At 42.0% G+C, this 16,777-nt stretch overlaps 2 protein-coding genes across 2 annotated transcripts; one reads left to right on the forward strand and one right to left on the reverse strand.

Moving 5' to 3' along the window:
- The first annotated feature begins 262 nt into the window (after nt 1-262).
- On the forward strand, nt 263-2,978 carry LOC109186206. Its single transcript, XM_019336140.1, has 3 exons — nt 263-893; nt 1,017-1,451; nt 1,651-2,978. The coding sequence occupies exons 1-3, from the start codon at nt 263-265 to the stop codon at nt 2,976-2,978; spliced, it is 2,394 nt and encodes a 797-aa protein (XP_019191685.1).
- Nucleotides 2,979-13,347: 10,369 nt separating this feature from the next.
- Nucleotides 13,348-16,448, reverse strand: LOC109186360 (gibberellin 3-beta-dioxygenase 3-like). Its single transcript, XM_019336307.1, has 2 exons — nt 16,009-16,448; nt 13,348-14,015 (listed from the first exon to the last, which is right to left on the reverse strand). The coding sequence occupies exons 1-2, from the start codon at nt 16,446-16,448 to the stop codon at nt 13,367-13,369; spliced, it is 1,089 nt and encodes a 362-aa protein (XP_019191852.1). The 3' UTR covers nt 13,348-13,366.
- Nucleotides 16,449-16,777: the final 329 nt, after the last annotated feature.

The following is a 16,777-nucleotide window of genomic DNA, read 5'->3' on the forward strand; positions in this document are numbered from 1 at the left end:
GGAATACTAAATTTTTTCATGCATATGCTTCACATCGTCGCAAGAAGAATTTTCTGGGAAGGTTACGTGATGAGTCAGGGGCTTGAAAAGAAGCAGCTCACTTACCTAAGTTGGCGCAAGAGTAGTACACGAACATTTTCACTATATATGATGCTCAAATAGGGGACAGTCTTGTGTTTTTCCAAGAAAAGGTCAGTGATGCTATGAATACCTATTTGTTACAAAGTTCACAGTAGAGGAGGTCAGGGAGGCTATCTTCAGTATGGCGCCAGATAAGTCTTCGGGTCCGGACGGATTTAATCCCGCTTTCTACCAACATTTCTGGAGTGAGATTGGTGCTGAGGTCTCTCATTATGTGCTTACATGCATCAGACAGTGCAATATTCTGGTTGGTATTAATGATGCGCATATTACTTTGATACCCAAGAAGTCACCACCAGAGTGTATGGGTGACCTACGTCCCATTGCACTATGTAATGTAATATACAAGGTTATTGCGAAAATGCTGGCAACCCGGTTGCAAAGTATTATTGGAGATATAATCTCAGACACGCAGAGTGTTTTCATCCCCGGGAGGTTGATCACGGATAATGTCCTTATTGCGTCAGAGGTGTTGCACTTCCTTAAACACAAACAGTTTGGAAATTATGGGTGGTCTGCTCTTAAACTAGATATGGCTAAGGCGTACGACCGGATGGAGTGGTCTTATTTACAAGAGATTATGAGCCGTATGGGGTTTGCTGAAGAATGGATTAATCTTGTTATGATGTGTGTGACTACTGCACATTATCGGGTTATAGTCAATGGTGAGCTATCTGATTTAATTATTCCTACGCGAGGGCTTCGGCAGGGTGATCCTTTATCACCTTATTTGTTTATCATATGTGCTGAAGGTTTTTCTTACCTACTAGCTCGGTGTGTTTAGACAAAATCTCTTTCTGCGTGTTCAGTTGCACGAGGTGCGCCCGGGATCTCCCATCTATTCTTCGCTGATGATAGCCTTGTGTTCTTTAAAGCTACAGTTGAGGAAGCCATGGTGGTTAAGAACTGTCTGCTTGAGTATGAACGTATGTCGGGTCAAGCAGTGAATTTCTCCAAATCATGCATTATCTTTAGTAGGAATGTGGGAGTGCAAACTGGCAATGCAGTAGCGGCTACCTTTGGAATGCACAGATCCGATTCTTCGGGTAAATATTTGGGGTTGCCGCTTGGTATTGGGAGAAACAAGAAAGAGGTTTTTCGCTATATTGAGACTAAGTTGCAGCAACGCTTCCGGGGATGGAATAACAAAATTCTCTCAAGAGCAGGTAAGGAGGTTCTGCTTAAAAGTATTGCTCAATCTCTCCCTACTTATACTATGAGTATGTATTATCTTCCTATTACCTTTTGTGAATCTTTGGAAAGGCTCATGAATCGGTTCTGGTGGAACGCGAAAGGTGCTGGAAGGAAAGGTATGCATTGGCTCTCATGGTCACGCATGTGTATGCCAAAATGTTATGGAGGTCTCGGATTTAAATGTCTGCATGAGTTTAATGTGGCCCTCCTTAGCAAAACAGGGATGAAGAATTTTATCGCAGCCTGATTCAATTGTGGCAAAAATTTTCAAGACCAGATACTTCCCGAGAAGCTCTTTTCTTGAGGCAAATATAGGGGCCAATCCAAGCTATTGTTCGCGGTCAATCTTGGCGGGGCAGGCGATCCTAAAACAGGGTTCCTTTCGCCGCATTGGCAATGGTCGGCAGACGCGTATATGGGGAGACCCTTGGATGCCGGATGTCGAAAACCTATATCCTCTTACTTCAAGATCAGAACATCATGGTTCGGCGATGGTTTCCGCCCTTATTGATTCGGTCAGTGCTAGTTGGGATATTCCGTTACTCAATGAATTATTTTGTGCTAGAGATGTCGATTTAATTGTGCAGCTGCCAGTTTCGCCTGAGTATGAGGGTAAATGGTGTTGGCGTGGTGATCTGCGTGGCATATTTTCGGTTAAGCAAGGCTATCGTTTACCAATGGGGAACACAGATAATGGTAACTCGTCATTTACAGCTTGGGGGTCCATATGGTCACTTCGGATTCCACCCAAGTTCCTCAATTTTTTATGGCGGTGTGGACGGGCAATTCTTCCGGTACGAACTAATCTAACCAGTCGTGGTATCCCTATTGATCATACGTGCCCTTTATGTCAGTTATACCCTGAAACTGTGTTGCATCTTATGAGAGATTGCCCTTACACTCGTGATTTGTGGAATGATGTACCGCCCATTATAACTAGCGCCAATTCTGATTCACTGGAAGAATGGTTGGCTGGTTGGCTAGGAGCTAAGGACACTGAAGTTAAGCATGTTTTTGTAGCTCGTTGCTGGACGGTGTGGAAGGCTATGAATGATTTTGTTTGGAGTCACATTCCATGGTCTCTGGAAGGGGTGATGGCGCAGGTTAATAATCTTTTGGAAAGTTGGCAGACTACCAACTCCAGCACCACTCATGTGCATGTGAATGGACCGACAATTGTGGATAATGGTGTCACGCCTCAAGCCTTATACTTCATTAATGTAGATGCTACTATCTTCGCTGAAAGGAATGAGGGTGGGGTGGCAGCGGTGGTTCACGATAGGCAGGGGACATTTATAGCGGGTCGGAATAAAACGGTACGATGTCTTCAAGATCCACACCTTGCGGAGGCGATGGGTATAAAAGAGGCGTTATCCTGTGCAATGGAGTGCGGGTGGCGAAATCTGGTGATCTTGTCAGATTGTCAGTTGGTTTGTTCTTCCTTGAGGTCCTCGGCTCTTTATAACTCTTATGCGGGTTGTGTCCTCAATGATTGCTTTAGTCTAAAACGGCAGTTTGATTATGTGTCGTTTCGTTTTATCTATAGATCAGCGAATAAGATTGCTCATGTGTTGGCACGTGATGCTTCTTCACTGTCTGGTCCTCGTAGTTGGTTTTCAGATTATCCTTTATGTATTCAGTAGTTGATTTCTCATAATTAATATATTCGATGTTTTCCTTCCAAAAAAAATAAAATATATTGTACCTTCCACAAGATTTTTCTCATTCTTTCAGTTACGTTCTTAATTTTTTTTTTAAAATAAAGATACATTTGCCAGTCCCGTTTTTAATTTTTTTTTTCAAATACAGATATTTCTCAAATTACATATTGTCCCTCCCACGAGATTTTTCTCATTCTTTTAGTTACATTCAGAAATTTCATTTTTCAAATAACGATATTTTTTTTTTCAAATAAAGATACTTTATTCAATTATGTTCTTATAATTCTTATAGTTGAAGTAGCTTGGTGGACAAAAGTTTACTTTTTGCACAAGAGGTTAAGGGTTCAAAACTCAACTTGAATATCCACATTTCTTTTTGTTTCATAACAAGTACTACGTAGTACTTAAGAATTATCTGTAGCCGTGTTGGTAATGCTAATAATATTTAATGCGATTTTGTGGTTTTAATTAATTTTGACATCTTCATGGTTTGGATTTATTCATTAATTATTTATGGGTATGGATGGTTGGAGTAGCTTGTGTGGCTCTCATTCAATCATGCTATATAATGACATTACTCCTCCTATTTTAGTGATAAAATTCTAATACGTCTATGGAAGACAAAGACGGTGATGGTGAATCGAAATCCCAAGGGTCGTTATATCATAGACTGCGGTGTACATATGCACCACGGTAAAAAATGGCGCCGTTTCTTTAAGTTAAGAAACGGCCCGCCGTTATAGTTAACGGAGTCCGCTTATTTGGTGTATTAAACACCAACTGACACTACAATATATCTAAACCGAGACTGCATTACTATCAAAATGATACTGTAGTTATAGTGAAATGAAACTGTAGTGTATATAAAATGAAACTGAATAACATTTCACATATTTAAGTGTATATTGTACAATGGAGCTGTAATTATATCAAAATGATCATGTAGTTGTGTTTTAATGAAACTATAGTGTATATAAAATAAAATTAAATAACATTTTCACATATTTGAGTCTATAAATATCGAATGAAACTATAGTTATATCGAAATGAAACTGTAGTTGTGTTGAACTGAAACTGCAGTATATACAAAATGACACTGAATAACAGGGTTACTTTTTGCGAAAGGGTGCGAAACGGCGGAAATCAAACACCGTTTCTTTTCATTTAACAAAAGGACGCGCGGTGCATGATATAATTTGCCAAATCCCAACAGCCAGGCCAGGAATTTTGCAAGGGCAGGCTGGGCCCTTGCTCAGGGCCCACTCTTGGAAGGGGCCCACCATCCTATCTCATTACCTCTTATATATATTATATAGAATTTTCAACATATAGTTATGTGATATACATTTATGATCATAAATTCTAAGTTGGCTAATATGGTAAGATTTCTGGTTCGAATGCTCCTGGGGCAAGGGATCAAATCCCCTTACATGAACCCCGGGGAAGCACTAGTTGTTGTCACTGTGCGACCAAGACGCCCGCATGCCTTCCTTCTGAATGAGCTCTTCCATTCCGAACCCCAAGGAAGCACTAGTTATTGTCATTGTGCGACCAAGACGCCCGCATGCTTTCCTTCTCAATGAGCTCTTCCAAGAGGTTACAACATCCACACTTTCCTTTTGTTCGCGAGTGATATTGCGAAGCGTCACTTTCCAATCTCTTTGAAGCCACCATTTAATCCCATCAATGTGATCGCATGTAGGGCCTCTCAACTCAGTATTGCCAGTTAGCCAGTTGAGGACTCTCCCCGCATCGGATTGAATCCCGACATCTCTTATCCCCATCTTCCACGTCCAAGCAAGGCCTTTCGCAATGACCTCAGCTTCAACAATGGTTGCATCCTTGTGTATCGATTTGCCGTAGAAATCGCCCATCCACTTGGAATAATACATCCTTGTGTATCTCATCACTGTTGAGAATTTGCAGCCATGTTTGCAATTAGATTTCTTGCAGCCTCTGATGTCTTGTCAACTAAAGCACCTCCACTCGCAACATCAATCTTGCTGCGTTTTAACGAATACACGGGGCTAACCTTTTACTGGTAGTACGTTTTTAAACGTATCACATTCCAGATCCGATCAATAGGCTCCCCTTCTAAGGTTTCCAACTTGTTAGTGCCTGCTTGAATTACGGCAGCTCTCCGTAGGGTCCCTCCTACTTGACTGCGAACTTTCCCCCTTCAGTGGGTCGGCTAGCCTGTCGATCACGCAAAAAAAGGTCCCCGACTTGGTTTAAAGCTCGGGGTCGGATTCGCTTGTCATGATACCTCTTGACAGCCTGCTGGTATTCCACCATGTGAGCGTGAGATGCTTCCCTTCGCTCTTCCAGGAAATTCTTCTCGATCCTAAGGCTTTCCTCGTTTCCTTCATCGGTGTAATGGCGAACCCTATGAGTGGGCTCGAAGACCTCTATGGGCACCTTCGCTTCAGAGCCGTATGCTAACGAGAACGGGCTTTCGCCAGTAGCTCGCCTCTGGGTGGTGCAATACGCCCACAAGACGTGGTCCAACTCATCATCCCAGTTACCTCCCACGTCTTCTAACTTTTTACGAATACCGTCCACAATGGTGCGGTTCACGTTCTCGACCTGTCCGTTGGCTTGAGGATAAGCAACCGACACCTTGGTATGTCAAATGCTGTGTCGTTGACAGAAATCCGCGAAGGGTTGACAATCAAACTGTCGACCATTGTCACTGACTAAGTGCTCGGGCAATCCAAAACGACATATCACTTTCTTCCATAAGAAGCGCCGACACTAATACTTAGTGATGCTTACGAGAGGCTCAGCCTCCACCCACTTGGTGAAGTAATCGATGGCCAACACGCAGAACTTAAAACGCCCCGGGGCGACCGGCAGAGGGCCTAGCAGGTCGACTCCCCATTTAGCGAACGGAATGGCAATTGCGACTGGAGTGTAGAAGGTGGCTGGTCGAGTGTCCTTCCGTGCGAACGACTAACACACAGTGCACTTTGCTATCCAGTCGACGCAGTCTCTCATCATGGTAGCCCAATAATAACCATGGACAATTAACATACGTGCAAGGGTCTGAGCACCCTGATGCGCCACGCATATCCCACGATGGGCCTCGTCTATTATTCTCTCCGCCTCCGGTCGGAGCAGGCACTTGAGGAGGGGGCCTCCAAATGACCTTTTGTACAGCTGCCCATCTACGATCTCAAAGGAAGGGGCTTGTCTCTGGACTCGGGCTGCGACCGTGGGGTCGTCAGAAAACTTTCCCTCTTCTTTGTAACGCCGGATGTTTTCGATCCAGAACATTTCTAGATTCTTAGCGCGATTCCAGTCCGGGATTGTTACCTGCTGAACTTCTTTGCCGGGCTCTTCGATGCTGGGTCAGTTCCTCCCTTTGACAGATTCTTAGGAGATGATCCGACACTCCTACCTAGGCGATCTTCGACAAAATGTCGGCTTTCGTGTTCTCGGCCCGCGAGATATGTTCTATCTCGTATGCGGAAAACCGTTTCAGTAACTCCGCAGTCTTCTCTTTGTATTGCACCAGCCGAGTGCTCTTACCTTCACAGGTTTCGGATACCTGTCCAACCACAAGACGCGAGTCCGTCTTAATACGCAGACGATCGACTCCTAAGGACTTGGCGAGCTTGATGCCTCCCAGCATAGCTTCATACTCTGCCTTGTTGTTGGATGCCTGAAATTGATAGCTCAGAGCGTAGAATAGTCGGAATCCTTCCAGAGTGATTAACATAACTCCACCGCCACAATGCTGGCTACTCGCAGCTCCGTCGGCATGTTGCTCCCACCATTCTCCCGTATCTTCTCCCGAAGTTGGGATTCCATCGACTTCTCCCACTTTGCACTCGACCATGAAGTCAGCCAACGCTTGCCCCTTGATTGAAGGGCGGGGTTGGTACTCAATTCCATATTGGGTCAATTCCACGGCCCACTTGACGAGTCGTCCTGAGGACGTGGGGTTACGTAGCACGCCTCCTAAGGGTTGATCAGTTAAGACCCGGACAGTGTGTGCCTGAAAGTAAGGTGTCAACTTCCGCACTCTGACCACTAGTGCATACACCACCTTTTCCAGGGGTGTATAGCGAGTCTCGGCCGATTTCAAAGATCGGCTGACGTAATAAACCAGATGCTGAGCCCACTCTTCTTCCCGAATGAGCACTGAACTGATAGCCTTGGATGATACCGCTAAGTACAGATACAGGGGTTCACCGACCTGCGGAGTAGATAATATAGGAGGCGTCGAGAGGTACCTCTTCAACTCTTCGAAAGACTCTTGACACTAGGAACCGACTTAAAGCGGCCAGTCGGCCGGTCAATCTTTGAAGATCTTTTATAGTGCTGGGAAGTTGCATGTCCATGATGGCTTGGACTTTCTCGGGGTTCGACTCAATGCCCCGTTTGGTCACCATGTAGCCCCGAAATTTCCCTCCTTGCACGGCAAAGACGCATTTTTCAGGGTTGAGCCGTAGGTTGTATTTAAGAATTATCTGGAAGCACTCGGATGTGGCCGGTAGCCAGCAACGTGCTCACCTCCTTCTTCACAAATTCTCTTCGGTCGTTGGCTAAATATCGCTTTTCTAAATCACGGGTCGATGGCTGGGGTCTTCCGCGAGTCAGTGAGAAATGATAAAACGGTCCACACCCAGCATGTCCTCTGGCCCCCAGGCGGTTCTCACGGAGCACACGTATAACTTTTGCTCGTATATCCTCCCTGAGGCCGACTCCAGATCTTACCCGCCTCTCTAGTCAGGCAAGGTCGATCTCCACTTCTTCTAACTCCACGGCCAGTTCAGGGCGAGGCGGCATTGCTTTCTTTGCGGGCCACGCAGTGATCTCATGCACTTGCATTTCTCGTTTTCCCATTCCCCAGCATGCCTGTAAGTAGCACTCACGGGCGACTCTTTGGTCGTAAAGTACCGTGCCCACTCCTGTCGGCGTGCGGAATTTTAGACACAGATGCTCGACTGAGATCAGCGCTCCCAGGTCTTCCAGCTCGGGTCGTCCGAGAATGGCTTTGTGGGAGCAGGCTAGATCGACCACAATGAATTTCATATCCAGGTTCTGTATGTCGATTTAACTGCCGATCTCAACCTGCAGGTTAATGGACCCCTCTACCTCGATCGAATCCCCTATGAAGCCTACTAGTGGCATTTTCACCGGGGTCAGCCGTTCTCGTGCTAGCCCCAACTTGGTGAAAGTTTTGAGATATTAGATATTGACACTACACCCGGTATCCACCAAGATTCGTCGGACGACCACTCCGTTCACGTCCATCGCAATCACCAATGCGTCGCGGTGTGGCGCCTGGCCAATCGGCAAGTCCTTATCTATGAAAGTGATGGGTTCTCTACATGCTCTCTTCGGCATGCCCTCACACCTGTACACTGTCCCCACATACAATTGCCGAGCCCAGGTTTTTCGAGTATTAGAGGAGTCGCTCCCTTCCGGACCGCCGACTATCATATTGGTGACAGGCTTCTGTCTCCACTGCGCCTCATCCTCGGCGGATATCAGTTGCTTGCCGTGAGATGCAGCCCTTCTTTTCTATTGATTAGGAGGCGACGTACCTTGCTGAATGATCCCCTCCATGATCTTTTTCAGGTAGTAGTAGTCTTCCGTATTGTGAGTATAGGTTTTATGATAACGACAGTACTTGGATGCCTTACCCGGGTCGGCACTCGCTGTATGCTCACTCGGCGGAGGCGGGGCACCCGCTTTTACCTCGTGCACCGGATGCTGATGGGGTAGTCGGTAAGGGTGAGTACTGGTTCTATCGTAGACGCGCTAGGCCTTCTGTCGCCTTGGATCCTGATGTCTTTCTTTCGCATCTGCTCTAGTTCGTTTCCCTCTGGAGGCCTCTCCGACCTCACGCTGTCGCTTGTACTTCATCGCCTGCGGTGTTAGCCCGCTTGTTGGCCATGTGGTTGGCCGATTATCCCGTAAGTCTCGATACAGCTGGCTAGATCGAAGCGACTGAATGAAAAATGTGAGCGCGGTTTGATCCTCGACCTCCTAAATAGACTGGATCTCCTTTTGCCACCGAGCCAAATATATTTTGAGGGATTCACCCTCATCTTGATGTATCAAGATGCGTAAGATCCTTCTGAGGCTTTATGTTGGCAGCATAGTGACTCATGAAACAGTCAGCCAATCCCTGGCTGAGAAGGGCAAATCGCCTGATCCGTCAAAAGTAGCTTTCTCCGGGAACTTGAAGTCGCCGGGTATCTTATATGCCATGATTTCGGCTGAGAAGGCCAGGGCGGTGAGCAACGTCTGGTCGGGAGACTTGGTTTTTCCCTCTACTTTTTTTTTTTTTTTTAGATTTCGCAGTTCTGAGCCATAGAAGCCATCGATCCCGAGTTCCAAGTATGATTTCTAGTGAACTCGGTGCTCTCTCCGCCTTGTGATTCGGCTTGCCGCTCCTCGTTACGGGCTGACATCTTGGTTCTCCGCCCCTTGGTTCTGGCTCTTCGTGTGTGAGTACTTTCTTGGGCGACCTCATGATTCGGCCGACCTGACCGTGCTCGACTGGGCGCTCTTTTTCCCAATCGTTATTTTGCTGAGCATCGGGTCGTGTTTGGACCCAGTCTGGAGTGCACAGACCGAGCCAGTGGATCTTCCACCCTCCGATCCTCTCGCTTGCCTCTATCAGACCTTTTGGGCGGGTGTTGGTTCTGCAGCAGTGAATTCAGCGGTCGGGAGACCGATGACTCTCTCATTTCCTGAGTTTGCACGGCTACAGCGCAAGCAATAGCCTCTATCTGCGCGGGGGTGAGGGGTATTATCGACGGAGGCCGGTTTTGAGGCGCTGAGTCGCCTCCCTGGCATTGCGAATTTCGCTGGTTCAGCTGATTTCTCAGGTCCGCCTCAGGTGCGCTGCGGCGGTCGGAAGCCTGGCTTTGATCCTCAGTCATTGTTTTGAACCTCTGCTCTTGCTACTCGTCCTTCTCCTCTATTTCCGACTCCTTTCTTAGTGCAAAAGAGCGATCGTAACCTTTCGTTACGTCCCCACAGACGGCGCCAGTGTTGGTTTTAGGGTTTTTGGGCCTAGGGAGGTCCAAAACAACCTTAGTTGGTGGATTCACCTTTCAAGAATAGAAGGGAAAAATGATAGCTCTTGTGAGTGTAAGTATACTCTTGGCCTGAACTTGTCGTCCCTCGTTACAGTTTCTGAGGAGCCATTTTATAATGGATCTCCTTGGAATCATTCAAAGTGTACACTTAAGGCCATAAATTGGCCCATTAACTCTACTTAACTCTAGGGGTCGTCGGGCTGCCGTTACTGGGCCACCCAACGGCTCCTTGACCGTGCTTTTAAATGGCTTCTTAAATGCTTTAACGATACCTTCGTGCCGCTTGCTCACTCGTGCCGACCTAGCACTCGCGCCGACCTCAGGGTCGAGCCGACTTCTTAGTTTGGCCTATGTCTCTCTTGGGTTTTCCTTCTTCTGGGCTTGGCCCCTTCTTCTCTTTGGGCCACATTTCTTTTTGGGCTTCTCATCTTTTCTAGGGATGGCAATGTGCCCCATCCCCGACGGGGATCCCATATCCCCGCCCCGAAAGAGACGGGGATGGGGAGGATTTTCAGGGAAAAGGAATGGGGATGGGGAACATTTGTGATTACCCGTTGGGGACGGGGACGGGGATGGGGACACCCTTCCCCGCCCCGCCCCGTCACCGAATATATATATATATATATATATATATATATATATATATATACATATATACATACAAGTATAAGTGTACTGTTATAAATATATATAAATGTTTTCCACACTATATATAAGTGGCGTATTATTGCATTGTACTATATACACATGCTGTATGCTACATATATATAGTGTGGACGGGGACGGGGTAGCGGGGACGAGGAGTATACTCTCCGCCCCCGCCCCTGCCCCGTTGCCATCCCTACTCTTTTCCCTAGGTTCTGGGCCCCGAGCCCACGGGGTTCACACCCCATCAATAATAATAATAATAATAATAATAATAATAATAATAATAATAATAATAATAATAATAATAATAATAATTTAATAAAAAAAATAAAATTTTAAAAATAATAAATAAAACATATGGTGAGTCGAACGTTCGGCTCCCCTTAGTTTTGTCACTTTTCCCACATCGGTGGGAACAGTGGCATGAAGAAGGCTCAGGGCTCCAATTTAAAAATTAAGCTTGCTCATTCGTTGATAGGCAAGCAGTGAGCCTGCTAAACTATCTCTTGTTATTCATGGAGTCGAGACGACCCTACAGTAAAAAAAAAAAAAAATTAATACAGAGGTGTTTTGCGGAAATCATTCTCCAAAACGCTAAGTGAAAATATTGTAAATTGCAGTGTTTGTATTTTCAGTGGTTTGAAACAATTTGTTGCTCCAAAATGTTGAATAACCAAACACTTTATTTAGCATTTTGATCTTTGAGTTACATAATATTTACCAACTGTCTAATATCTTTGGGTTACATTATAATTAAAAATTTTAAATTTTTACTACTTCATCTAAATTCCTTAAATTATGAATTTCTTTATCCATAATAATTCATTAAACAATAATGGTTGAACTAAATGAACACTGAGCAAAACACCTAAAAGACTGGTACCGTTAATTCATTCATTGATCTGGTATATATGTCCATTCATTAAATATAGGGAAAATTGTAAAAAATGTCCCTCTATAATATGTCAATTATCAATGTCACCCCTGAATTATGAGTGGTGTAAATATTGCCCCTCAATTATCAAAATGGTGCACATATAGCCCCTCCCATAACGAACTTGTGGTTCCCCAACGCTGTCCATTGCTTGTACTTCGAATCGAGGGAGGAAAAAACAACTAAATTACATATTTACTCCGACTTAACAGTGTCGTACACTAACGGGGAACCACATGTCCGTTACGGGAGGGGCTATATGTGCACCGTTTTAATAATTGAGGGGCAACATTTACACCACTCATAATTCAGGGATGACATTGATAATTGACATATTATAAAGGGGCATTTATTGCAATTTTTCCTTAAATATATTAGAACCCATTGCAACAACAATACTTGGTTACTATTTAAATTTTTTTTTTAGTAACAATTATAATGAATCTCCTATATTACCTTGTATTCATATACTATGAGTTACATATTTAAATAAACAAATTAGACATTAAATTACTTATGTATGAACTTATCATATATAATCTTGCATTAATATACTTTCAAATATTTATTTGATTATAAACATTAGGCATTAACTCATTCACGCAATGCGCGTGTAAAACTAGTTAGAATAATAAACATTCTGTGGATGGTAAGATAATGTATTGTATGATTTAAAATAATGTACTTTTATGTGTTAGAAAATGTACTTTATATGTGTTTTAGAATAATTAAATTTCTGAGGTAAGATAATGTATTTTATGAGTTAGTATAATATACTTTATGTGTTAGAATAATATATTTTATGTGTTTTTGGATCATGGTTCACACAACTGTATAATTGGAGTCAACTCATAGGGGTCGAGTTGGCACGTATTGATACCTAAAGTGTTGGTAAAATTAAATTTGCTTAATATTCAATGAAATTATATTGTAGTCAATGGACCAGGACTATGTGGTCTAATGGTACCCGGGTTGGACTTCCATTTGGAAGATTATGAGTTCTAGCCTCAGTGGAGGCATTATTGGTTCTTTGTGTTTCAGTAGGTTGAGAAAGTATATGAACAGATACTACAATGTAATAGAGCCAGTAACATTCGAAAAAAAATATTGTAGTCAATGGACAGCGAATAAATGTTCATTTTTAGTATACTGAATGTACACTTTTAATATATGAAAAGTTCAATTTGTTATAGTATAAACAAAAATAAACATTTAGTACACAAAAAAGTAATTCACTTCCAATATATTAAAAATTGAACATTTGATATAGTAAAAATTAACCTTATGTTAATGTTCCATCTTATAAATTTAATTTTACCGTGGTTTAGGGTATAATGATTTCAAAATTAACAAACATGCATAGGACAAGTAACATGAAACAATGTCACTCTAATCATCACTCGAGCAAAAGCTTTGATGAGAACCAAATATTGTGCTATGATGTATTATATTGTATTGAGAAATATAATAGAGTTATATTAATGCCAACTGGGTTATCCAAATATATTAGTACCATCATTTTAGTCTTAATCTTATTTCAAAAGTTGAGTACAATCAAAACAAAATCGACAACACATGACGAACAAAACAACAAGAGACTTTATAGTCATTACACAACCATGACGAACAAAGAACAAACTAGAATCAAACCAAACCCGACAACAAAATAGCATCCCTAGCTAATAAATGAGTCACACCATTAGCAGAACGTTTAACAAAATAAATTTCTACACTTCTAAAGCTTTCACTTTACCACCAAGTGGTGCCTCATCACCGGTCGTTTGGGCATTGTCTTTTTCAACGACGACTGAATTGAAACGAACCGCCTCCAAGGCCTTGTCAAAGTGCACACCCTTAATCTCACGGTACTCCTTCCATGATATGGGGCGATACATGGGGAAATCACCACCCTTGATCAATTTAAGTGGCGATGAAATGTTGACATCAATCTTTGGGCCGAAGAAAAAGGGGATGGAGATGCGGTGATGGGCCTCGCTCACAATGGCCCGATGTGTCACGCTTTTGAATCGTCCATTAGAGATGATCTGCAACAGGTCGCTGAGGTTGACGACAATTGCATCGGAAATGGGCTCGACGTCGACCCAATTGTGATTGGGCCCAATCACTTGGAGGCCTCTATCGGTGTTGCTTTGGTATAGTAAAGTTATAAGAGATGAGTCTGTGTGTGCGACCATGCCCAATGCGTGGGTTGGGTCTGGGCATTTCGGGTACGAGTTCAAATGTAGGAATGCTTCGGTGCTTTTGGGGTTAAACCATTCCACATCTTCATTAGATAGGCCCAATGATTTGAATATTAAAGAAGTTATCTTTATAGCCAGGCCCATCATTTGTTCTTGGTAATCGTCAAATGCAGTGCTGAAACAAAGAAAGCAGCAATGTATATATCATCGTTTCAAAAAATATAAAAAATAATGATTACGCTTTATATTCATCTTGTTGAGTATATATAATATATATAAACATAAACAGTTGAACTATAATTTTCAATTGAGTTAGAACATGTTGTTGAAAATTGGTAAATAAATCGATACACAATATATATATATATATATATATATATATATATATATATATATATATATATATTATCTGAAAATGGAATTTAATTTGTAGAAAATTAATTCCAACCAATTTTGGTACAAAACCAAAATTACGTATGTATATTTTGTAATATATATACCAACAAAATAGAGATTTATTTTATCAAAAATAATCCCACCACAACTAGTACGAAACTAGTACAACGGACTTAACCTTTACGAGATTAATCCCATCACTTGGTACGAAACCTAGAACAAAAAACAACAAGAAAGGGTTTCTAACATGAGGTTTTAACCCAACGAGAAGAAAAAAGAAGAAACAGAAATTCGAGTCGTGTGTACACACACTCTCTTTAAAACCGATTCGCCACCTTCCGAGGTTGCTAGGAGCGTTGTAGCGTCATTCTCGCAGGATAAAACGGATTATGACTTTGGCATTCAGGCACTCAAACCCAAAGTCCGGCGAACAAGAACACAAGTTGAACACTCCGATGTTTTACGGAAATGTTGGTAGAATCTCTTTGTAAGAAACAACTTTTGAGAGAAGATGAGAGAAAAATATGATTTTGCAAGTTCAAAATCCTGACCAAACATTCTACCCAACACATAGGTTTTTATAGGGGAGAGATTAGTTAGTAGCCCACTAAATGGCACATTAAACCAACATAAATCCAATTTAATAATTGAATTATAACGTCTATGACGATCGTACTTATTATTAAAATAATATCAACGGTCACGACATTAATATACGATTAATTTGTAGTTTCGTACCGACCATAACAACCCGTTTCAATATATCTGAGTGACTGAGAAGTCTGTACAAACTCAAAAGGTTTAACAAATTGGGACCAGAAACCACACCTGAGTGGTCCACAATCACCAAAATGGTGCAGCACGAATCAATGCATATAGCATTGTCTCGTGCTCACCGAATCCATAGCACGAAAGGAAAGCACTTAACCTTCCCAATTCACTAATTAAGCTTTCCAAAGCTTAATTTCACTTAAGCTTGCACAACATTCGTCCATGCAACGATACAAAGCACGGATGTACACTTAACTTCCCAATTCATTAGATAATTAAGCTTTCAAGCTTAATTACCCCTCTTAAGCTTAATCAAGCTTAAGACGAATCAAGCTTGATAACCCAATTACGAATTACTAATTTAATTAGCAATTTAGCTTAAGAGTTCGGATTCTCTAAAATAGGTTCACTTTGAGAATCAATTTCTCATTTATCTATTACTCATTTTGAGCGTAAATTATATCAAATTCTTCGTCTCACTACGAAGAACCCGGATCTACTTTGACCTGACCCAAATCAAAAGTGGATCCCACATATATTTGTACCACATATTAGCATATAAACAATCGATTATGATTCACATATTACTTATAGCCTATCAAAACATAATTAATCAATTCTTTATTGATGCTTAGTTGTATATGACCCTATAATCGAAATAAATGTTTTAAAAATACAAAAATAAAAAATTAAGGTAATTGATTTTAATATAATGACACCCGAAGCAAAGCATCAATATGAACTAAAAAATTAAAACAAATATTAAAAGTACTAATTCAAACTTAAATTAGATAATCAATGAGATAGAATGATATCCTAATGAGATTTTTAATTGAAGGGATAATCAAATTCATAGTTATGTTTTAAAAAGTTGTCAACCGAATACTAATTATGATTTTGATCTCATTCCTAATGTATAAATTCATTAATCAAACGCACTATTATCATATCTTGTAAAGAATTATGAGTATTTATAAAAAAAATGAGGTCATGATGAATACCAGAAAGGGGAATAATCTTGAGGCCAAACCCGACGTACATGCTCCACTGGCGATCCCGACATGGTGAATCCTTCCATCCACATGAGACTGTTAAAAACGCGTGAAATGGGGACAATGCCATAGCCAGTGGGGCTGTCCGGCGAGCGCAGAGTGAGGAGCTTCTGCTCCCTCGGCAATGCAAAGAACCGGCGAGCCTGATGCTCAATTTCGGCAATAAGCTCCATTGGAACGCCGTGATTGGTGACCTGAAAAACACCCCAATTTTCACAAGCCATTTTTTTTTTCTCGACGACTTGTGGATCCTCAAGATCGATCAAGGGAACATATTCGTCACTTGAAGAAGAGTTGATACAGGCAAAGTCGACCCAGGTGTGGGTATCGGGAACTTGGACGGCGTTTTTGAAATCCATGGGGATGAGATGATCCAGCTCCGTGTTCATGGTTACGTTGAAAGCAGTGAAGAGAAAGATTATAATAGAAAAGGGAAAAGTTGGCGGAGGGGTTATGGAAAGAGGGCTATTGTATTGTTGCAGATTTTTTTTTTCTCAAATGAAGAAACTTCTCAAATTATATATTGTTCCACACACTCGATTTCTCTCGTTTTAGTTACATTCTTAAATTTTATTTCATTTTATAGATAAAGATTAATTCTTTCCGTTACGTTCTAATTACAATGCAATATCTTCTGTTCCACACACTAGATTTCTCTCATTTTAGTTACATTCTAAAATTTTATTTCATTTTATAGATAAAGATTAATTCTTTCCGA

Source organism: Ipomoea nil, unplaced genomic scaffold, assembly GCF_001879475.1.
Source record: "Ipomoea nil cultivar Tokyo-kokei standard unplaced genomic scaffold, Asagao_1.1 scaffold1407, whole genome shotgun sequence".
NCBI lineage: Eukaryota > Viridiplantae > Streptophyta > Magnoliopsida > Solanales > Convolvulaceae > Ipomoea > Ipomoea nil.

What these genes read in the sequence shown, in the direction of transcription:
- LOC109186206 (XM_019336140.1), top strand. Translation starts at nt 263, where the DNA reads ATGGCGCCAGATAAGTCTTCGGGTCCGGACGGATTTAATCCCGCTTTC. An exon ending in GTTTATCATATGTGCTGAAG is followed by an intron (nt 894 to 1,016) that starts GTTTTTCTTACC and finishes TGTTCTTTAAAG; the next exon opens with CTACAGTTGAGGAAGCCATG. An exon ending in GAAAGGTGCTGGAAGGAAAG is followed by an intron (nt 1,452 to 1,650) that starts GTATGCATTGGC and finishes AGGCAAATATAG; the next exon opens with GGGCCAATCCAAGCTATTGT.
- LOC109186360 (XM_019336307.1), bottom strand. Translation starts at nt 16,448, where the DNA reads ATGAACACGGAGCTGGATCATCTCATCCCCATGGATTTCAAAAACGCC. An exon ending in CAAGATTATTCCCCTTTCTG is followed by an intron (nt 14,016 to 16,008) that starts GTATTCATCATG and finishes TCTTTGTTTCAG; the next exon opens with CACTGCATTTGACGATTACC.